Here is a 23,030-nt window from a genome sequence, read left to right as displayed (position 1 = left end):
TCCCAGAGCATAGAGGGCAGGAGCAGAGGCCCCGAGTCCAGGTGGAGACTCTGACAGCAGCCCTGAGACGGGGGACGCGGGGACCAGGAGGGCCTCGGAGAGACCCCAACCATTAGGGAATCAGGGCTGTTGGAACTTGCTGGCCGTGGCGGGCAACATGGCTGTTCCGTCCCAAACGCCCTTGGATCCACGTTTCCCAATTTTGTGCTTCTGTCCGGATGGCCCAGGCGACCCAGTGAGACAGATGTGCCTGGGAGCTTACGTCCCAGGGGAGCCCATCGATGGTTCGAGCCCCGGGGTCCTCGAGGGACCAGGCCAAAGCCACCTGCCCTCCTCAGGATGGAGCCTGGGCTGGCCTGGCTTCCCTGGGACACCTCCTTAACAGATCGCTGTCCACACACCCTCATTTTAGCGTCTGCGTGCGGGGAACCCTACTGTGGACACGATGGGATAGATGTGCGGGGCTGGAGCTGGGGCCCAGAGAAGGAAAGAGCCTCAAATTCCCCACTAAGTGATCTGTGCTCACAGTGGGGGAGGGGTGGTGACTCACGGGCTCCAGGGCACAAATGTCCAAGAGGTGGGTGACTTTTGAGTCTGAAGCTGGGCTATGGATTAATCAGCACACAGTCACAGGCGGGATGGGGTTCTGCCCGTCCCCTTCCGCCTCGGGACAGGCACAGACCCACCCCTTTGCGAGGGCCCAGGCCCACCTCCAGCTGGGACACAGGTCAAGAAAATGGATGGGACTCATTCAAGGGGGTCGTCTTAGTGGTGGGAAGGGTTATTTGTCTGGTGGATGCTCCACCAAGACTGGACCAGGAAGGGTTGCTTCCTTTGTCCCATCTCACAATTGAGGGAGACGCCCCCTCATAGTTGACGGTCTTGACATCTCTGTCTATAACCTTAAGGCTCACACTTGGGTAAAAGAGCTAAGAACGGGAGGTCCTGGCCAGCCCCGAGGCAGTCATGTATTGGGGGTGGGCCTGGGGGCTGCCCTTACCACCAGCCTCGGGGCCCTAGAGTCGGGACCGCCCACCTCGGCCTCCACCCCAACCCGAAGAGTCCTTCGGAAGGGCTTCTCCTGCCACATGGCCTTAGATATGGGCAGGGGAACCCGCCAGGCTCCCGGGCCTCCGACAGGGCTGACGCCACCGGCTGGCTCTTGGAAATCCGGAAATCACAAGCCAGACCCTTGTTCTCCAAGACTCTGAGGCCACTGCTGGCCTCCGTGCCCCACAACTGACGTGCTGGGCCCGAGCACCCTGCTTGGCACATGATTGGTGCTCGATGACTGAATTATACCTTAGCTTCTGCGTACAGAGGCTCCTCCATGCCAGACACACGGCGTCCTTCTCAAGAATCATTTCTCTGACGGGCCCACAGGAGACGGTGTTGTTATCCCCCTTTGGAGCGGAGGAAGATGAAGTTCAGGGGTGCCTGGGTGGCTCAGTTGGTTAAGCGCCAACTCTCGGTTTCCGCTCAGGTCATGACCTCACAGTTCGTGAGTTCGAGCTCCACGTCGGACTCTGCGCTGTCAGCCCAGAGCCTGCTTGGGATTCTCTCTCTCCCTCTCTCTGTCTCTCCCCCACTCTCTCTCTCAAAATAAATAAATAACCTCAAAAAAAAAGAAGAAGAAGAAGAAGAAGAGGCCAGAGAGCTGGCTAGTTCTTTTTCTTTCTGCCACGTGAGGCCACAGCGAGAAGGTGGCCGTCTGCAAACCCAGAGCAGGGCTCTCATCGGAACCCGACCATGCTGGGCACCCTGATCTTGGGCTTCCGGTTTCCAGAACTGTGAGCAACACATTTCTGTTGTTTATAAGCCACGCGGTCAGTGGTACCGTGTTGTAGCGGCCTGAGCTAAGACAACAACAGGGCCCTGTGGTCGCTGCCCAGACAGAAGGGATGGAACTCAGCACAGAATCCCTTGGGCCACCTCTCCTTCCCGCCCCGTCCAGTCTCCTGAGGTCCGGCATGGGCGGGCAGGGAGGGAGGAGGGGGGACGGGTGCTCAGGATGTTCCCGCACAGGCCCCCCACCTCCAGCCCCCATGCAACCCTGCGAGCCCCCACTCAAGCCCTGAGAGAAGCTGCTGGCCATTGAGGGACAGTGCAGAGATCCTGAACAGCCGGTCCCCACTCTGCCCGGAACTGGGGTCCAGATCACATCTGGAGTGCAACCTTTATCCGATGACTTCATTGCCTGAATCTGGTCTTCCTCAACGTTAAAATGGCCATGAAAATAACATCTCTCCCAATGAGCTGCTTTGAGTGTCACCCCTTCACCTGCGGGCATCTAAGTTCTAGAAAAGGCAGAGGTCTGGCACCTGCGAGGCCTACGGACTCTGGTCTCAGCTGCTCCAGGCTGAGCCAGGTATAATCTGAATGAGAAGTGAAGGTGACTCCAGGCCCAGCCGGTCCCCCCCCGCGGCTCCTGGCACCCGCCCCTCTTCCCCGAGCCCGAGGCTCCCAGCCTGCCAACCGTCGCTGCCAGCTTTTTCTAACCGGCACATATTTGAGCCCAGCATCCCTGCCTTCTGCTGCGTCCCACCACCAACCCTCCCCCACGCCTGCCGCCCCAGCCCTTCAGAACTCACTCCTCACCTTGGAGTCCTGGCTCCAAACAGCCCCAGAAGCCAAAGTCAAGGCCCTAGACAAAGGTCCAGATGGAGGCTCAGCTCCAGAGCAAGGTCCCAGCCCCCTGGACGACTGTGGGTCTGAAAATCACCTCCTCCCTCTTATCCTAGATCCTACTTTGAAAGCACAAGCTTCCCTCAGGCACTCCTGGGTCCTGCTCCGGCTTCCCTGCCCCTGTTCCGTGCTTCTTTTGGAAACTGCTAGAAATTGAGGGATGGGAGAGAAAAGCTCCAGGGTGGGGCTGTCCCACCCCGGCCCTCCCGGGCCCTGCCAGGGCAGCTCTGGGTGAGCCGGCCTCGCACCCCGCGAGGGAGAGGGGCAGAGCCTCCCATCCGGAAATGTCCAAGCAGTACCTGCCTGCGGAGCTGGGGACCCCGGAGCTTTTTCCTCTCAGCTTCGGAAGCCAGTGGACGTGAGCAAAGTGGGTGGGTGGAAAATGACATTCAGCCTTAGGCAGGGAGACCGCTGGGAGTGGTGGGGCCTGAGGCATGCCGGAGGCAAGCGGGGTCCCTGCGAGATTTACGTGGCACCTTTGTGCACATAAGGAAACGTCCGCCTCTAGATGGACACAGTCTTGCACCGGTGCCTAAGGCCTGGCGGCGGAGACCGGGCTGGATCTGAGTGGTCTCCTGTCTGCCCTCACCCCTGCCACCTCTGCTCTTACGTGTCGTTGTGCGAGGTACAACCTACAGGACTCTACGCGGTGGCCCTGGCCCCACGTAATAGGGGAGGCGACTCAGCTCCAGTCCTATAGAAATGAGGGCTTCGTGTTACCAGAACTTCCCGTTTTTCAAGGGTAGCTAAATATGGAGAACGTGTGAAATATTCTGAGTTTTACATGTTGGCAGTGAATTCGGATTTAATACACTCAGGAGCCAAACAAATCCCCTACTGATCATGCTGATATCTGCTATGGATGCTGGGCCTTAGGACAGGGCAGGCATCAGGCCCGCTGGCTTGATGTCTGCACAAGGGGCTTGTGCCCCTCGGCCCCGGGCAGTATCGACCAACCCTCCTGGGCACTGGGTTCTCTAGCAGAAGGGCGCCCGCCTCACACCCCCAGATCTGGCGGGCTCAGACCACAGCTGCCCTACCGGCTTGGGGCAGTGGATGTAACGGGCCAGGCTGATGATGAGGTCGTGAGTGATGGGGTCCACCAGGTTCCGGAAGCTGGCGTAGCGGTACAGAACGTCGTCCAGAGAGGTTGACTCCATGCCCAGGTCCTGCAAGAGTGAAGGACGCCCAGAGGTCAGGGGCGGCTCAGCCCTACCCCTCGGGTCCCACCCAACAGGCCCAGAACAGCCCTCTGCTCTGGAGGTGGTTCAGTGCCCCGCTCCAGCACCCGGGCAAAGGCGGAGACCCCCCCACACACACACACACATACACACTCCCTTCAAGGTTTCCCAGCTGCAGAACTTCCCCAGGGGGCCAGGGAAGCCCCTGCAGAGATGGCCTTCCCAGTGCAGGGATGTATCTATCTCAAGCCCTCCAACCTCTGGTCGAAGGTTTTCATGCTTCCTGAGGTCATTTTGACTCCTCCTTCTTGGTGGTCCTTTGTCTTGAGGGGCTTCTGAATCGTGGAGTTGAATGAGAGGCTGTCAGGTGCCCAGAAGAAAACCCCACCGGGGCTCCCACAGAAAGGGCATCAAGTGGGGGCAGAGCTTCCCCAAGCTTGAGGAGGGACAAGGGTTTGGGAGTCACCACACACGGAGAGCCCCAGTTGGGGGCCTCTGCAGACACCCCTGGCCTTCCCGGCAACGGACCCCATGGGCTTGGCCCAGAACAGTGACCAGTGTGCATTAGGACCCAGGGGCCCGACTCCAAATGTTCTGGACTGTGTAAGACCCAGAGATTCTTACATAGTCCCAGGGAAAGGGCAGGCTCCCCAAACAGGACTAACTGTGAATTCCCCACCAGTCAAGCCTGCGGAAGCTTGAAACAGCGTTAATCACTTTAGAGAAGTATAGAAACATGGGTTTCGACCCTAGAGAGTTAGAATAAACTTTATGCCCTCTCTGTGTGAAAAAGCAGGGGTAAACCTTGTGTCTTTCCTCGAGCGCCTCGCCCCAGTCTCTGTCGTCCTCTGGTGGGAGCTACAGTTTCTGTTCTCAGCTTGGTGTCTTGCCTGAACCAGGCAATGGTAACATTCCCACTCTGGGGGCGGGGGGGGGGAATGCCCCCAGCCCACTTTGAGGACCACGGGGGCCACTGAAGGTGGGCAGGGAAAGCAAGCACCACCCACTTCTGCCGCCCTCACCCTACGGCCTCTGGTCCCCCGAGCTGCACTTGAAGCTGCCCCCGCACAGGCCAGAGAAGGGAGCATCCCAGCCTGAGTTCCCAGGGGCCAGCGCCCTGGGGCATAGGAAATGTGTGCTTAGTGGGTGAGTCCCAGGAGGGGTTTGCTCCCTGCCATTTTGGTGGGGGGGGGGTGTCCTGAACTTTTCCAAACACCTTCCCGTGTGATGCTTAGAAATCCCATAAGGTTGGGGTGCCTGGGTGGCTCAGTCGGTTAAGCGTCCGACTTCAGCTCAGGTCACGATCTCGCGGTCCATGAGTTCGAGCCCCACGTCGGGCTCTGGGCTGATGGCTCAGAGCCTGGAGCCTGCTTCCGTTTCTGTGTCTCCCTCTCTCTCTGCCCCTCCCCCGTTCATGCTCTGTCTCTCTCTGTCTCAAAAATAAATAGATGTTAAAAAAAAAAATTAAAAAAAAAAAAAGAAATCCCATAAGGCAAGTAGGCTGCGCATCATTATTCCCAATTTACAGATGAAGAAACCAAGGCCCAGGACTTCAGGAATGGAACGTACGACATGACGACTGTGGTCATTGCTGCTGAGTGAGCGCACATCCTAAGAGCTCTCATCGCAAAGAAGAAAACATGGTTTTTCTTTTTTTTCTCCCGTAACTACATGAGGTGAGGCGATTAACTCAGCTTACTGTGGTAACCATCTCACAGTGGCTGGAAGTCAAGCCGTGAGGTGGTACACCTTAACCTTACACAATGCTGTAACTCAATTATCTCCCAGTCACAGGGCGCCTGGGTGGCTCAGTTGGTTGAGCGTCCGACTTTGGCTCACGTCACGATCTTTCTGGCTCATGAATTCGAGACCCGCATCGGGCTCTGTGCTGTCAGCTCAGAGCCTGGAGCCTGTTCGGATTCTGTGTCTCCCTCTCTCTCTGCCCCTCCCCCACTAGTGCTCAGTCTCTCTCTCCAAAATAAATAAAAACATAAAAAAATTTTTTAAAATTATATCCCAGTCACAGTGGAAGACAAACGATCACCTATAATAAAGATGTTTTTAAAGAAAAATTTCGGGGCGCCTGGGTGGCTCAGTCGGTTAAGTGTCCGACTTCGGCTCGGGTCGTGATCTCACGGTTTGTGGGTTCGAGCCCCGCATCAGGCTCTGCTGACAGCTCGGAGCCTGGAGCCTGTTCCAGATTCTGTGTCTCCCTTTCTCTCTGTGCCCCTCCCCTGCTCGTGCTCTGTCTCTCTCCAAAACAAATATTAAAAAAATTTGTTAAAAAAAAAATAAAGAAAAATTTCAGGAATGGGGGGGGGTGGCTATGTGTCAGTGGGGGGCGGGGAGCTCTTTGGGAATTGCTCTGGTTTATCTGGTTTACCCGAAGTGAGTTGGGCTGGAGGCCGGATGAACGTGCAGGGAATGCCGTCCTGAAGTCCTGAGGTTTGGTGGTGACATTTTTAAGAGCAAAGAAAGGAAGGATCTTTGCTTCGTGGATCCGGCCGGGGGCACCTGAGTCGGTTAAGTGTCTGACTTTGGCTCAGGTCATGATCTCTGCTGTCAACACGGGGCCCACTTCGGATTCTCTGTCCCCCTCTCTCTCTGCTCCTCCCCCGCTTTCTCTCTTTCTCAAAAATAAATTAACATTGAAAAAAAGAGAGAAAGAAAGAAAGAAAGAAAGAAAGAAAGAAAAGAAAGAAAGAAAGAAAAGAAAGAAAGAAAGAAAGAAAGAAAGAAAGAAAGAAAAAAGAAAGAAAAAGGAAGGAAGGAAGGAAGGAAGGAAGGAAGGAAGGAAGGAATCGATTCCAAGGGCCAGTGAGGGGGGCTTTGCTGTCCACCCAGCAGGAATGGACCTCAGAGGCAAGGAGCCCTCTGTCAGGGCCTCTGGCTGCTGAAATAATTTACCAGGGACCTAGATGCAGGGCTCAAGGTCTGGTGTGCATACTGGCACAGGGAGGCTTCTGACGTGCCAGCTGCCAAGTTCCAGAGCTGAAGGCCTTTGCAGACCCAGATACAACACTGTCGCGGACCTCGGTCTCTGGCCTGACTTGTTCTATCCCTCGGCCAGCGCCGTGTCCTGGACAAGCTACCTCATATCACTGGGTCTCAGTCTCCTTATCTGTAAAATGGAGCCAGGGACCCTCCATCATGAGTAGGTGAGGGCAATGAAACCAAGTAACATATGTAAACATCTGACTCAGGTCACGATCTCAAGGTTAGCGGGTCTGAATCCCACATCGGGTGACCTCGAGTCCTACTTCTCTCTCTGCCTCTCGCTCACTTGCACCCTCTCTCTCTCTCTCTCTCATAAAAAAGAAGACTCTGGCAGGGAAGAATACCACCAACACAGCCCTCCCCACCCTCCCCTCCTGGCCTCCACCCCCCTCCCCTCTGCAAGGCCCCTCCTCTCCTTACACGATTGCTCTTAGCCACTTCTTGGACCGCAGACCCATCTGAGAATGTGACAAAAGCCATGACCTCTCTCTTTAGAAAACTCGAGACTTAGGCCTCATGGTCAGCAGGGTCAGGGCACGTGTGATCTCAGAACACACACTGTTACTCAGTAATGTGCAAAAGTGCATCCTTGTGGCAGGAAGAGGCTGGGAATGTAGGAGGGGGGAGTCACAGGGCCTGTGTTCTAGGGTCTTAGAAGGCCCATGTGTCAAAGTGCCGAGGCTCCCCTTTCCTGGGGCCGTGGGTGAGGGAAGTGGGCGGTCCCATGGGTGGAAATGGAGGGGTGGTTATTGCCACGGCCAGAGGCTGGATTTGCGGCCACAGGAGGACAGAAGATACATTTATCTTTCTTTTCCTGCCTGTCCTTTGGTGAGGTGTCGACTTCACGCCAGCCTCTGCCTCCCCTGTTTTGTCCCTGCCTGGGTGTCCCTGCAGAAAGCACCAGCTTCTAGGTTCTACCCAGCCCCCACACATGTCAGTCTGTGGGCAACAGACTTCTTCCCTCTTGGGATCTGTTTCCCCATCTGTGAAATGGGCAGATGAACCACACTAGTAGTTACCAAAGTGTATTTCCAAGATCTTGGGGCTGAAGGCAAGCAACAGACAGCCCAGAGGGGTCAGCAAGCTCTCGACAGAGCAGGCCACCCTTCAGTTAGAAACTACAGGGACACAAACAACCCCCCCAAAGTAGTTCTGTTGCCAAAGCCAAGTCTGAAAACCCTGGACTGGTTGACTGCCCGGGCTCTTGCACTCCTTCTGGCCCTGCCATCCGGGGAGGACCAAGAAAACCCTCGTTGTTAACCCCGGAGGCTGGAGCAGGTCTGGGGAGGCGCAAATTGTTCCTCCCAGAACCCCTCGTGGTCACTCTGGGCACCCAGCCTGCTGACGGTGGCTCCAGCGGTGGGGGCTGCTGTTGTCTGGACTTGTTTAGCTGTTGCTTGGGAGGGGGGCGCCCAGGGGGAGGAGAGGAGGGTCTCCCCAGGAAGGCGGACGTGGTCCTGCTCGGCCCTGCCCTGCTCACTGTGCTTTGGGTAACTGTGGGTCATGCCACAGCCCTCCCCGTGAACTGCGGCCGGGGTGGGGCTCCTGAAGGTCCCAGGGCTGCGGGTTATGAGAAGCTGCAACCCGGAAAACCAGATGGGGGCTGGACAAGGGCGGCTGCACATTTTATTGCTGTTATTTCTTTGTTTCGACCCCATCTAGGCCCGCGAATGCTTGAGCTGCTTGAGGATATTTCTGGGCTCCTAGCAGTCCTCCCCACCCCGCTCTCCGAGGCTAATTCATGGGGGACGACTGTGTCACAGCTTTGCTCTGATGGCCCCACTGATGCTGCCCAACAGGGGCCTCCGACATTAGGAGGCTCTCGGGAAGGGATGAGGCGGGAGGTAAGCGGTGCCTGCTGCGTGCACGGGGAAAAGACCCAAATCCACACGGGGCTCCTCCAGGCCACCCCGGGCACAGCCTTGGACTTGGAGGGGCTGGTCTGCCTTGCAAAGTACCAGGCAGTAAGGAAAACAGCTTCCTCGCTATGGTCTAAACAGCGGCATCTCTAGGAACTGGGCAAGCAGGGTTCCTTATCAGAAAGCTTGGGGACATCAGCGGGTGTCCCTGGGTCACCGCCGTAGGCAGCTTTGCTTGGAGAGTGTCACCAGCAGGGGACCAAGGTGGCCAGTGGCTGGCACACTCCATCTCGTGTAAGTGGGGGCCCCATGGTACTTGAGCTTGAAGAACCAGGTTTGGGGACTTGTTCCTGTAGGAAGACAGGTGATGGACCTGAGGTTAGGGGTAGGGGTATGGCTTTCCAAAAAGTGAGCAGAGATCCGCGAAGACGGGCATTTCTCCAAGTGCGGTCTATAGTCCCGTTCAGGGGCTCTGCGAGATCCTCTTTTCTAATGACATGTCAGCGTGACCTAGATTTTCTTTGCAGACTTCAACCCCGACAAGCCGCTGCAAGAGACCGAATGCAGAAGCAGCAGGTATGAGATTCCAGCTATCTTCTGTCAAGCCACGCGTTACAGAGATTCGAAAACCTGTAAAACAATGCCACGTCCCTCACTGAAGTGTTTTTCGTTTGAAAAATGTAGCCATTTTTGTAAAAATTTATTTCTTGCACATGTGAGATTATTAATTTTAAAAGAATGAATAAATAAATCTTTTTAATTTTTATTAAGTTTTTTTAAAATTATGTATGCTGAGAGAGCGAGTGAGTGAGCAGGGAAGGGGCAGAGAGAGAGGGAGAGAGAATCCCAAGCACGGAGCCCGACGTGGGGCTCAAACCCACGAACCATGAGGTCATGACCTGAGCCAAAAACCAAGAGTGGAGTGATTAACCGGCTGAGCCACCCAGGTGCCCCAATCTCTCTCTCTCTTTTTTTTAAGTAAACTCTACACCCAGTGAGGGGCTTGAACTCACGACCCTGAGATCAAGAGTCACACGTTCTACCAATTGAGTCTGCCAGGTGCCCCGAAATGAATATATAAATCTTTAAAACACGTTTGTTTGACTTCTTTTTTTTTTGTTTAACATTTATTTGAGAGAGAGAGAGAGAGAGACAGAGACAGAGCATGAGTGGGGGAGGGGCAGAGAGAGAGGGAGACACAGAATTCGAAGCCGGCTCCAGGCTCTGAGCTGTCAGCACAGAGCTGGAGACGGACTTCGACCTGAGCCTAAGTCAGATGCTTAAACCAACTGAGCCACCCAGGCGCCCCTTGTCTGATTTCTAATATGGTGACTAGCATCTGCTAGGTATAACCCACATAAAGAAAATCTCTTTTTGAGGTCCTCAATAATTTTAAAGGGCATAAAGTTTCCCCAAAACATTCAAAATAGAACTACCGTGCAATCCAGGAATCCCACTTCTGGGGATATATACAAAGGAGACGAAAACAGACCATTGATGAGTTACACGCATTCGCATGTTCATTGCATTATTCACAATAGCCAAGAGGTGGGAACAACCTAAGTGTTGGCTGAACCGATAAAGATGTGGTACACACACACACACACACACACACACACACACACACTGGAATACTATTCAGCCATTAAGAAAAAAGGAAATCCTGCCATCTGCGACCACAGGGAAGGACCTTGAGGGCATTATGCTAAGGGAGATAAGTCAGACAGGAAAACAAATACTGCATGATCTCACTTCTATGTGGAATCTAGAAAGGACCAAACTCAAACACACAGAGTATAATGGTGGTTACCAGGGGCTGGGGGTGAGACATGTGGTTTAAGGGTATATACTAGCAACCAGTAGATGAGTAAGTCTGGGAGATTTAATACACAGTACGGTGATTGTAGACAACACCACTATTACAAACATTAACCTCGCTAAGAGACTAGGTCTTTTTTTTTTTTTAAGTTTTTTATTTTAGAGAGAGAGTGTGAGAAGGGCAGAGGGGCAGAGGACGAGAGAGAGATAATCTTTTTAATGTTTATTTTTGAGCAGAGAGGGGGGAGGCGGGAGCGGGGGCAGAGGATCTGAAACGGGCTCTGTGCGGGGCTTGAACTCACGAACCGTGAGATCATGACCTGAGCCAAAGTAGGGCGCTTAACTGACTGGGCCACCCAGGAGCCCCAACAACTGGTATCTTTATAACCATGTCTCCAAGTCACCAAAGGGGCATCCCTCTGTGATCCCCTTTAAGACTCCCAAAATCCTTTCGTGGTACCTCTCCTGTGACCCCAACTGTTCCTCAGTGTCTCATCTCCACCCTGCCAACCCTCTCAGGCTTCCCTTCCTGACACAAATCGACTTAACTTCTCTGGCTGACCAACCCGCTCCCCAACCAGAAAGTAGCAAGTCTTAGCAAACATGGGAAGAAACGGGAAACCTTGTGCTTGCTGATGAGAAGGTGAAACGGCACAGTCACTGTGGAAAAGAGAATGGCATTTCCTCAAAAAATTAAAAGTAGACGGGCGCCTCGGTGGCTCAGTCGGTTAGGTGTCTGACTTCGGCTCAGGTCATGACCTCGCAGTCCGTGAGTTCGAGCCCCATGTCGGGCTCTGTGCTGACAGCTCGGAGCCTGGAGCCTGTTTCAGATTCTGTGTCTCCCTCTCTCTCTGCCCCTCCCCACCTCACAGTCTCTCTCTCTCTCTCTCAAAAACAAATAAACATTAAAAACATTTTTTTTAATTAAAAATAGAATTACCATATATGCCCCCGAAGAACCGAAAGCGGGGACTCAAGCCAACATTTGCACACCTGCAGCATTATTTGCAATAACCAAAAGGTGGTAACAACCCAAGTGACCACCAACAGACGGGTGGAGAACCAAAGTGTGTATATACAACGATGGAATATTATTCAGTCATGAAAAGGAATGAAACCCCACATGTGCTACACCATGGATGAACCTTGAGGATATTATGCTAAGTGAAATAGGCCGATCACAAAAGGATAGTCCCACTTACATGAGGTTCTGAGAGCCATCAAATTCACAGAGACAGAAAGTAGGTGGCCGCCGTGGGCTGGGGGGACAAGGATTGAGGAGTTAGTGTTTAACGGGTACAGAGTCTCAGCTTTGCAAGACGAGAGAGTTCTGGAGATGGGATTGCACAACAATGTGAATGCACCCACCAATACCGACCTTTGAAAATGGTTAAGACGGGGGGGTGCCTGGGTGGCTCAGTCGGTTAAACGTCCGACTTCGGCTCAGGTCATGATCCCGCGGTCCGTGGGTTCGAGCCCCGCGTCGGGCTCTGGGCTGACAGCTCAGAGCCTGGAGCCTGCTTCCGATCCTGTGTCTCCCTCTCTCTCTCCCCCTCCCCCGTTCGTGCTCTGTCTCTCTCTGTCTCAAAAATAAATAAACGTTAAAAAAAAAAATTAAAAAAAAAAAAAAGAAAATGGTTAAGACGGTACTTTTTCTGTTCTGCGTAGTTCCCAACAACGTAAGGAAAGACCTAGGAAGGCAAACACAGACACCTTCTGGAGGTGGGAGGAGGGCTCAGGAGGAGGAGGGGGCATGCGCATCTGGCCATTTTTTTTTTTCTGTCACATTTGGTTACTAAAATTTTTTGCCACTGTGTCCATCTTTCCATCTACAAACACCAACCTTTTCTCAACCTGTTCTTTTCATCAGGAAAACCGACGGTGGCTCTCAGTCTCTTGTGATTGTCGCTTTTATTTTTTTAAAGGATTTTATTTTTTAACTTTTATTTATTTAAAAAAATTTAAATATTTTTGAGAGAGAGAGAGAGAGAGAGAAAGAGAGAGAGAAAATGAGTGGGGGAGGGGCAGAGAGAGAGGGAGACCCAGAATCCAAAGCAGGCTCCAGGCTCTGAGCTGTTGGCACAGAGCCCGATGCGGGGCTCGAACCCACGAACCGAGAGATCACGACCCGAGCCAAAGTCAGATGCCTACCCAACTGAGCCACCCAGGAGCCCCAAGGATTTTAAGTCATCTCTACCCCCAACGTGGGGCTCGAACTCACAACCTCGAGATCAAGAGTCGCAGGCTCTACCAACTGAGCCAGCAGGGGGCCCCTGATCTTACCTTTTTCATGTCCTTTCCATAACATTCTCTCAGAGTGTCTCAAGTTTGCCTTCCTCGTCCTCATCCTTGATCTCATGTTCTGAGTCTACTTTTAGTCTGTCCAGGAAGGACGGCAAGTGGGCTAGCATTTTCCTCCGATTCTTATTTTTCTCATGAATCTCCTTTTCATCTCACCCTCTGGTTCCCACCCCCCCCCCCCCCCCCCCCGTTTCAGCTTGGCCTCTTTGTGCGGCATTTTGTTCTTTCCCCACAAAGTTCACTTCTTCCGGATCCTGCTGTAGATCGTTTTTGGAGGTCAGGGTTCAGCTTCCGCGGCATTGATTTATCCTACACCTGTGTTTTTTCTTTTCCCCACTTGGGGAAAAGGCACGATCCTGCAAAGAGGCACGATCTAGTGAGACCCACGTCTACCATCTGTCTAGTGGTGATACTGTGATTTGTCGTAACTTATAATATATATTTGGGGGCGCACCTGGGTGGCTCAGTAGGTTGAGCATCTGACTCTTGATTTCGGTTCAAGGTTTGTGAGTTTGAGCCCCACGTCGGGCTCTATGCTGACAGTGCAGATCCTGCTTGGGATTCCCTCTCCCTCTCTCAAAAATTACTTACTTACTTACTTACTTACTTAACTAAAGAAATATATATTTGGTCTTCGTCCCCATTTCTGGCACAGAGCTCCTAAAACCCTTGGAATTTCCTACATGATGAGGGTGACAGAAGTGTCTCGTGTCATGTTAATGAGGTGACTTTGGGACAGCCCCCCAGGATCACCTAATGAAGGGGGCTGGTTGCCCCGAGAGCAGTCCAGCAGTCGGTGATTAGTGGGTTGGAACTTTTGGTCCCACCTCCCTGCCCTCTGGAGAGGGGTAGGGGCTGGAGGTTGGGTTAGTCGCCAGTGGCCAATGATTTCATCAGTCATGACTGTGTAATGAATCCTCCACAAAATCCTCAGATGGGGTTTGGAGAGACGGGTTCGGGACGCGACGACACAGGGGAGAGTGAGATCATCTGCAGGGAAGCTCTGACTCCTTCCCCCACACCTTGCCCTCTCTTCCATGTGGCGGTTCCTGAGTTACATCCTTTAATAACTAGTAAGTAAACTGCTTTCCCGAGTCCTATGAGCTGCTCTGGCAAGTTCACTGAACCCCAGGAGAGGATTGTGGTGATGAGGGAGTGTAGGGCAAGCTAGGGCAGAGTACAGGCTAACCGCAACCCCCCCCCCCCACAACCCCTGCAGGTGGCATCTATGGGATATTCCTCAGACACTCCTGGCTGCCCAAGAACAAAGGGGTTCAAGTGCTTGCCATGGCGATGTGGGCGACTAAGACACATGAAAACTTAAACTCCCTTACTGCCTTCAGCCCACTGACGAGTCCTTGAAACAGGCAGCGACCTCCTCTAGGAGCTCAGCTGCCTTGATGATGACACTTTGCTAGGGCCAAAACGGAATCTTGGCTTAACATTTTCCTGACCCCCCAGGAACCTGCAAGCCTACTTTAACATACAAAAATTCCTTTGGAAACCTCCTCTCTCTCAACTGCCCCAAGATATACGCTGGCAATCGTACTCCAAGCTTATGGTCCCCCAATATACACCCGAAGGGTCTCACGACTTGAGGCTTTATTAAACGGTAATAAATGGTGTTTTCCTAACAGCAGCTGGCCACTCAAGGTCCTGGAAGCCTTGCTCCCAAAGTTCCTTCGAGACTTACTCCATCCCTGACCCCTCCCAACTGGAGGGTATATAACGAGTTGCCCGTCACGACCCCATGCAGCTCTTCCTGCCCACGGGGCCTGTCCCCGTGCTTTAGTAAAATCACCTTTTTAAAAATTTTTTTTTAACGTTTTATTTATTTTTGAGACAGGGAGAGACAGCATGAACAGGGAAGGGTCAGAGGGAGACACAGAATCTGAAACAGGCTCCAGGCTCTGAGCTGTCAGCACAGAGCCCGACGCGGGGCTCGAACTCACGGACCGCGAGATCGTGACCTGAGCCGAAGTCGGCCGCGTAACCGACTGAGCCTTTTTGCCAGGCGCCCCGATAAAATCACCTTTTTGCACCAAAGACGTCTTCAAGAATTCTTTCTTGGCTGTCGGCTCCAGATCCCGCCCCCCACCATCGCCCCAAAACTTCATCAGTGGGAACCTCCAGCCTGTAGCCCATGGGTCACAGCACGAGTGACAACCTGGACTTTGACTTGGCCTCTGAAGTGGGGGTCAGGCGCAGTCTCGTAGGGCTGAGCGCCCTTCACCCTTGGGCTCTGATGCTCCCTCCAGGTAAACGGGGCCAGAATGGAGTTGAGTTCCAGGGCACCCAGCTGGTGTCTGAGAATTGCGTGTCGGTGGAAAACTGCGCCCACACGTTGCAATCGGGGACCAGAGTCATGACCTTGTCCCATGGCTGCTTCCTGGGTAAGAACGGAGTCCACCTCGTCCGGCTCTGGCTTGCTGAAGAAGCCAGCTCGGGGCCAGGCCTGGGACACCGAGCCAAGGCGACTCTGACCTTGGGAAGGGACATCCTCACCCACCCCCACAGCCTGGGCCCTTGACGGCCTCCGTGAACATCCACCGTGGTGTCCGCATCCCAGGACTTTCCCAGCCCCGGCGGCCATACTGCACTTCCGGTCTGGAGGTGGTGGCCTCCTGGGCCTTGCGTTGCTTTCTCCGAATGCAGAAGCAGCACAGGGGAGGAGGGCTCGGAGGGGAGGGGGTAAGCAGCACTCTTTCTATCCCCAAATCACCCGCCTGCCGCTTGCTGGAGGGGAAAGAGGCAGCTGCCTGACTTCCTGATTAATGGAGTTCTCACACTGAGGCCTCAGATTCCTGAGGGGAAGCTGGGAGCCAGCGCTGCTGCAGGAAGACGGGAGGTTCCTCCCAGACTGTCCACCTGTCTCTGTTTTCAGTGTTTTTCATCTTTTTTTGGCATGTCTTCTTAGGGATTTTAGGGGAAGGCTGGGGGAAGCCGCACAGGAGGCCGCCAGGCACACGCTATTTTAAACCCGCAGCCACCCCCTTCCCTTTCAGATTGAGGTTTGAAACTCATCCCCAGAAGGAAGGCCCCACGGGAAATGAGCGTGGTCTCTCCCCTCCAGGCATGACTCCACGGTTTCTGCGACAACAGAGCAGGGGAAGGAGGAAGGCGGCAGGCCGCAGGCTCTGCGTAGAAACCAGCCAAGGCAGACAGCTTCAATCTGGAAGCCGCCAGAGCCTGAATGTGCAAAGCTACTTAATGAGGTTGTAATCAAACACAGTCCACCAGAGGGGGATTAATTAGAGTCCGGAGGGCGGGCAGGAAGCAGCCCGGGCTTCTCTCTCCCCTCCCGGCCCTGGAACATCAGAGGCAGCTCTTCCTGAGGGGGTGGGCACCGACTGGGGAATGCTGGCTGACTCAACTTCTGTCCCCTCCCCTGTGACATTCAGGCTGGCCTTCCTGGGGATTCCCAGGAGGAGGGGGGGAGGGAAGAGAACTGGCAGGTGCCAGGAGAGAAAAGCAGCCCCGGGGAGAGGAGCCAGAGAGGGGGGTCTGGTGAGGACTCCAGGCAGCTGCTCACCGGAGGCCGACAAGTCTCCGAGGAAGCAGGAAGGAGTCTTAAAAGCCCCCCAGGGAATGGAGGGGGCCACTGGGGGGTGGATGTCCACACCACAGAAAGAGGTGCAGGATACTGGACACCCAAACTGTGGTGCCTAGTCCCCGGAACTCCAGGAGCGCTATCTCCCTTGATAAAAGGGTCTTTGCAGATGTGGTTAAGTAACGGATCATCCCGGATCATCCAGGTGGGCTCTAAATCCAATGACAGGTGTCCTTATAAGGAGGTGACACCAAGGCATAGGCAGTCGGGGCACGCGGCCCTGCCAACAACTTAATTTGGACGTCTGGCCTCCAGAACCGTAAGAGAATACACTTCCGCCGTTCTAAGCCCCCCGGGCTGCTGATCCCTTGTTATGGCGGCTCTGGGAAATTAATACACCCAACCAAAACAGAGGTGGCATTTTCCCCGGGGGATGCGCCAAGGAGGGCAAGTGGACTGGGACCCCTCCTCTCCTCCAGCCGTGGGCGACCAAGGGCCACTGCCATCAGAAATCTACTTTGTCTAGGGGCGCGGCTCAGTTGGCTAAGCGTCCGACTTCGGCTCAGGTCACGATCTCGCGGTCCGTGAGTTCGAGCTCCGCGTCGGGCTCTGGGCTGACACCTAGGAACCTAGAGCCTGCTTCAGATTCTATGTCTCCCTCTCTCTCTCTGCCCCTCCCCTGCTCATGCTCCGTCTGTCTCTGTCTCAAAAATAAATAAACATCAAAAAAAAAAAAAAAAAAAGAAACCTATGTTTGTTTCTACCAGCCTGGGTCCTCTCTGGGTGCCTGTATCCCGCCCCCCCTGCACCCTTCCCTTTGCTATCTGCCCCCCAAGGAGGTGGGACTGGCTGGTGAGAAATGCTTCCCAGAGGACCGCCTGCCCTGAGATGATTCCCAGCTCACTATGAGAAAGAACGTTTCAAAACAAGAGGCGAAGGAGATTCTGACGGCCCCCGCACCGTGGGGAACCCTATGCCCACTCTGCTGGGTGGGGATAAGACAGACCCACAAGGACTAAGACTACGATTCCACCCATGTGAGGTCCCTAGAGGAGTCAAGTTCATGGACACACAAAGTAGAAGAAGGGTGGCGGTCAGGAGCTGGGAGGAGGGGGATGGGGCCGTGTTGTTTAGTGGGAACTGAATTTCAGTTGGGAAAGATGAAAACGTTCTGGAGACGGATGAAGGGGATAGTTGCACGATGAAGTGAATGCCACTTAATGCCACTGAACTGTACGTCTAAATGTGGTTAAAACTGTGAATTTTTCAAAAAGATTTTATTTATCAATTTAAATTCATCTTTATTTATTTTGACAGAGAGAGAGCAGGGGAGGGGCAGAGAGAGGGAGACAGAGCCCCAGGCAGGCTCCTTGCAGTCAGCACAGAGCCCGAGGCAGGGCTGGAACTCATGAACCGTGACATCAGGACCTGAGCCCGAGTCAAGAGTCGGATGCTTAACCGACTCAGCCACCCAGGAGCCCCTAGAAGATTTTATTTTTACGTAATCTCTCTACCCAGTGTGGGGCTCGAACCCACAACCCCGAGATCAAGAATCACATGCTCCCCTGACTGAGCCAGCCAGACGCCCCTAAAATGGTGAATTCTATGTTATGTCTACTTTACCGCAATTAAAAAAAAAAAACAGGTGATGAGCTCACAGTCATTGGAAGTATGCAAGCAGCAGAAAGATAATCACTCAGCGCTGCTGTAGCGGGTTTCTGTACTATGAGGGAAGGTAACTACTAAGGAATCTTCCTTCTGATTCCCTGTGATTCTTGTCGTTGGCGTTGACCTTCCTGGAGGGAAGATCTGGGAGCCAAGGAGCCGATGGTGTGAGAGTGTGTGCCCCACAGGAGGAGTTCTAGATAGCTGCCCTGAGGACAGGAAGAATGGGGGGGGGGCGTAGGGGGAGGACCTCTGAAAGGCTGGAGCACTAAGTAGAAATCCGTGAAGCGATCCTTTGACCCTACCTCGGTAGGAAGTGCGAAACAATAGGATCCAAAAGAGAGGAGGAGGTGGGGTTTGGGGGTGGGGAGGGGGAGGGTGCTGGAGAGAGAGGGAACAACGGGGTTCAGACCACCACCGCCTAGGTGCAGGTGCGAGGTTCAAGCAACCAGACCCCAGGCTCCCGCGCCCTGAACAGTAAAACCGTTTCCGTGGCAACAAAGTGTCCTTCACCCAGAAAGGGTTGAATGAAGCCCTGAGATACTGAAGCAAATCAAGCTCAGATAAATTTAGGAATACACGCATCTGGCGTTTCACACATCTGTAATGTTTAAGAGAATTAGGTATATTAGAGTACCTAACAGATTAGCCTTGCAATTCCAATTTAAAACGGGTAATTGAGTAATTGCCTTCAGGCTTATGATTTCCAGCGGAATGCTGAGAGAGGATTAGGCGGAGTTTGCCACAGTTTTGAAATGCTGAAGAGAACTCATGGGGTGCCTAGCAGGCTCAGTTGGTGGACTCTTTATCTTGGGGTCCAAGTGTATTGAGTTCAAGCCCCACTTTGGGCCTAGAGCCTACAGACAAAACAAAACAAAACAGAACAGAACAACAACCACCTCAAACCAAAAAACAACTAAAACCTAAAAAAAACCCCACCTTCTATCTTTGGGGCTCCTGGCTGGCTCAGGTCGGTAGAGTGTGCAACTCTTGATCTCAAGGTCGTGAGTTTGAGCCCCACGCTGGGCATGAAGCCCACTCAAAATGTTTAGGAGAAGTTGATAGTCGCCCTATTTATAAGCTTCATCTGTTAAATTTTAAGAACTGTTTAGGAACTTGGGAAAGTCCTGCTTCTTATAGGAAGGCTACTTATCAACTTAAGAAAGCTGGGTATGTTAAATCAGTAAAATCACTCAGATATCTAAAGAAGTTTAGTTACTGAAGTTATAAGCCCCACAGCCTTAAAAGCAATGGTTAAATTTACTAGACTCATCAGCAGAATAATGGTATTTGTATGTTAACCATAAAATCTTAGTGAAATGGTAGGCTTTAAAATTTCCACTTCAGGGGTGCCTGGGTGGCTCAGTTGGTTAAACATCCACCTCTTGGTGGCCCATGATCTATCTATCTATCTATCTAAAGTTTATTTACTTTGAGAGAGAGAGAGAACATGGGTGTGTGGGAGGGGCAGAGAGAGAGAGGGAGGGAGAGAATCCCCAGCAGGCTCCGCACTGTCAGCACAGAGCTCGCCTCGGGGCTCAAACCCATGAACCGTGAGATCATGACCTGAGCCCAAACCAGATGCTTAACCGATGGAGCCACCCAGGCACCCCTCCACTTCAATATATTAAATAGCAATTAAGAAAAGCCAAGCACCCACAAGTAGTCTGTGTTTGTACATATACATGTGTATATATGTGTGTATATGTATATGCATGTGGGATGTGTGTATGTATGTGTGTATATGTATATGTGGTGTGTGTGTGTGTGTGTGTGTGTGTGTGTGTGCGCGTGTGTGTGTGTGCGTGCCCCTGGCCCAACTTGCCGGCCTGGCTGAGGGGCGTGGGGCAAGGAGTGAGGTTCTCTGGTCCCATCTCAGGGTGCTGTGTCCCCTGGGGGGGGGGTGGCTGGCCACTCTCCTGCTCTTCTTAGGCCACCTGGCCCCCCGCAGGGTTTTGAAGCCAGCATCCGGGCAGGCCGGCCCTCCTTAATTGTGACAAGTGCTTGGGCTGCTGTAACTGCCCTCCCCACCAGGGTGCAGGGACTGGTCAGCAGCTTCCCCAGGCGCAGGGCTTTATGGCTGCTGCATGTGATTTGTGTGTTATCTTCGAAGTCTTTCAAAAGGACACTCTTTGCATGAAACAGTCCCCTGGAAACAGATGCCTGGCTGTTGCCAAGTGTCACTGAATTAAAGTCCAAGGAACGGCAATGGCAACAAATAAATAGCACAAAGATACTTTCTCTTTAGAAAGATATAAAGTCAGCGGAAAGGGTGTAGCGGGCCTGAGGTGGGTCTGGTCTGCTCCCCTGTGGTCACATCTCCACCTAGACTCTGCTCGGGGTGGGACAGGGGACCACCGGGTCCCTGTCCAGGGTTGGGCCCCAGGTAACGGTGTGGCTCCGAGTAAATCATCCCCTGCGCGTGGCAGCAATGTCACCTACAAATGCAGATGGCACTGGCTCATTCCTCCTAAAGAGCGAGCAGAAAGTAGGAGAGAGCGGCCCATCAGAGGCTTGGAACACAAGGAATTCAACAAACAGCGATTTCTTTTCTCCTGTCGGACGCTTTGGCTACTGTGCTTCAGGACTTCGGGGAGGGTGCTGCCATTTGCACTGCTTCCCAAACTTGGTTGCCGAGCCCCTCCCCCACTCCCAGTGCGTCTTGTGGGGCTGGGACTCTACAGAAAGCCTGGGGCCAGAGGGTCCCTGAGGTCCCCTGGCTTCTACATTCCACGGATTCTCGGCAATTTGTCATCAGTCCCAGCACCCTCCTGATCCCTCTGCTTGGGAAATAGTCTGCATGAGTTGTTTATGCTTTCCGGGGGAGGCATTTGTCCTCACTGGGGTAAGTTTTGTTTGTTTCAGATGAAAGCTTTGGTCCATGGTCAAGGGAACTGTAGGTAATGGCAAAGAGGTGGAGGAGTGACTTACAGGCTCCTTCTGGCTCCTAACAACCTGCTTTCCAAGTAGGGCAGAAACAGCCCATTTCTCGGAGTGAGAAGCTGAGGTGTGGACGGTTGTCTCACACAGTGAGCGAGCAGCGGGGACAGGAGGGCCCCAGAGTCCCCAGAAGTTTCTAACTCCTTCTCTCCAGCCCCCAGTTCATAGAGGACAAGGGTACTAGTCAGGGTTCTCCAGAGAAACAGAACCAATAGTGTATGTGTTTGCATATGAGAGAGAGAGAGAGAGAGAAGGAACTGCCTCGTGAGATCTGGCAAGTCTGAAGTCTGTAGGGTAGGCTGGGACGCTGAGGACCCAGGAAAGAGTGGATTTTGCAGTCTTGAGTTTGAAGGCGATCTGGAGGCAGAATTCCAGCCTTTTCTCTCAAGGTCTTCAACTGATTGGACAAGGCCCACCCACTTTCTGGAGGGCATCCGCTTTACTCAAAGTCTACTGATTTATTTATGTTTATTTCTGAGAAGGAGAGAGAGAGCGCACGAGGAGCAGAGAGAGAGAGGGAGACACAGAATCCGAAATAGGCTCCAGGCTCTGAGCTGTCAGCCCAGTGCCCGACGTGGGGCTCGAACTCATGAGCCATGATATCACGACCTGAACTGAAGTTGGATGCTTAACCCACTGAGCCACCCAGGCGCCCCCGGAGTCCACTGATTTAAACGTTAGTCTCATCTAACCGTCCATTTGCGGTGACATGCAGACTTGGGTTTGACCAAAAGTGGGTACTGTGGCCCAGCCAAGATGACACATAAAAGTAACTGTCCCAACAAACAGAGGGTCTTTTACCACTTTAAAATCTCCAGGTTGGAGGCAAGGCCTAGGCAAAGCTTCCGGGGATCTGGGTGAGCAGGGATGAGTCACACTGGAGCAGGGATCCAGCCTGACCCAGCTCACTCCCACCCTCAAGCAGGAAGTGGCAAGGAGGGAGGAAGAGGAGGAGATTCCCAGCGTCCGTGGCCTTGTCCCTGTCAGCACCTCCAGAATCAGCCAATTCCCCCAAGACTTTTCAATTTAGAATCTTTGAGGTCGACGGCGTATCGCTAGGGAGCTGTGCGCCATTCTCTGGGCAGCGGGGAAGGCAGGAGGGGGCCCAGCAAGGGAGCCACAGATGTGCTCTCCGAGGGCTCCCGGGCCAGATGGAATCTTCCCCATCCTAAGGCCCTGCTCCTCAGGGCCTCGTTGTCCCCACAGACGACAGGAACAGGGCCACCAGCAGCAGCCGCAAGAGGGAATCAGTGAGACTTAGAGACTGCAAAGGAAGGGGGGGGGGCTTTGTCTGATTTGTCCACCACTTTGAGGGACCAGGAGGGAGGGGTGCAGGTGGAGGTGGGGGCGGGTGAGGTGAGAGGGCCAGTGAAGCCTCAGAGCTTTCCACCAGGGTCCTGGGCCTCTCCTTCCACCCCAGCCTCCCTGCATCCTGCCTGCAAGATCTCCCCTGGTGGCCCTCCTTCTTCAAGATCACGGCTGGGTGGGACGTCAGAGTGCCGTGCTAGAACACCAGCTCTCAAGTTCCCAGTTGTCTGCCCTCGCTCCTTTGGGCTTCCTGACCAACCTCTGGCTAGTTGTTTTTGTTTTTTTTTTTTTTTTAATTTTTTAATGTTTATTTTTGAGAGAGAGAGAGAGAGACATTGTGAGCAGGGGAGGGGCAGAGAGAGAGGGAGACACAGAATTCTCAGCAGGCTCCAGGCTCTGAGCCATCAGCACAGAGCCCGACGCGGGGCTTGAACTCACAAACCATGAGATCATGACCTGAGCTGAAGTTGGAGGCTTAACCGACTGAGCCACCCAGGCGCCCCGGGCTAGTTTTCTAAAACAGTTTCTCTACTTCCATCCCCAAACCCCTCTCCTTTTTGGGCCTGGCCGTCTCCACCTCGCCTATGTTCCCTATACCCCCAGGTGCCCACTTCTGGGTCTTCTCTTTGAGAGGTGTCCTACCAAAAGCGTTTCCATCCTTCTCGTCCCATGGGATGGATTCTCCACCAGCAGGTGAATTCTGGAGGGACGGGAGTTCTCGGAACG

General features: G+C 53.4%; 1 protein-coding gene across 1 annotated transcript in view; it reads right to left on the bottom strand.

The window, feature by feature from the left end:
* LRRC75A (leucine rich repeat containing 75A) overlaps nucleotides 1-23,030 on the bottom strand; it is a 46,677-nt gene that overhangs the window by 12,077 nt on the left and 11,570 nt on the right. Inside the window, exon 2 of the mRNA XM_043583192.1 lies at nucleotides 3,726-3,854. Coding sequence (XP_043439127.1) covers nucleotides 3,726-3,854 — 129 coding nt within the window. The remainder of the gene's footprint in view (nucleotides 1-3,725; nucleotides 3,855-23,030) is intronic.

The sequence above is a fragment of the Prionailurus bengalensis genome, chromosome E1 (assembly GCF_016509475.1).
Source record: "Prionailurus bengalensis isolate Pbe53 chromosome E1, Fcat_Pben_1.1_paternal_pri, whole genome shotgun sequence".
NCBI classification, from domain to species: Eukaryota; Metazoa; Chordata; class Mammalia; order Carnivora; family Felidae; genus Prionailurus; species Prionailurus bengalensis.
The sequence above is the reverse complement of the archived record's forward strand: the minus strand, read 5'-3'. Positions and strand labels throughout refer to the sequence as shown.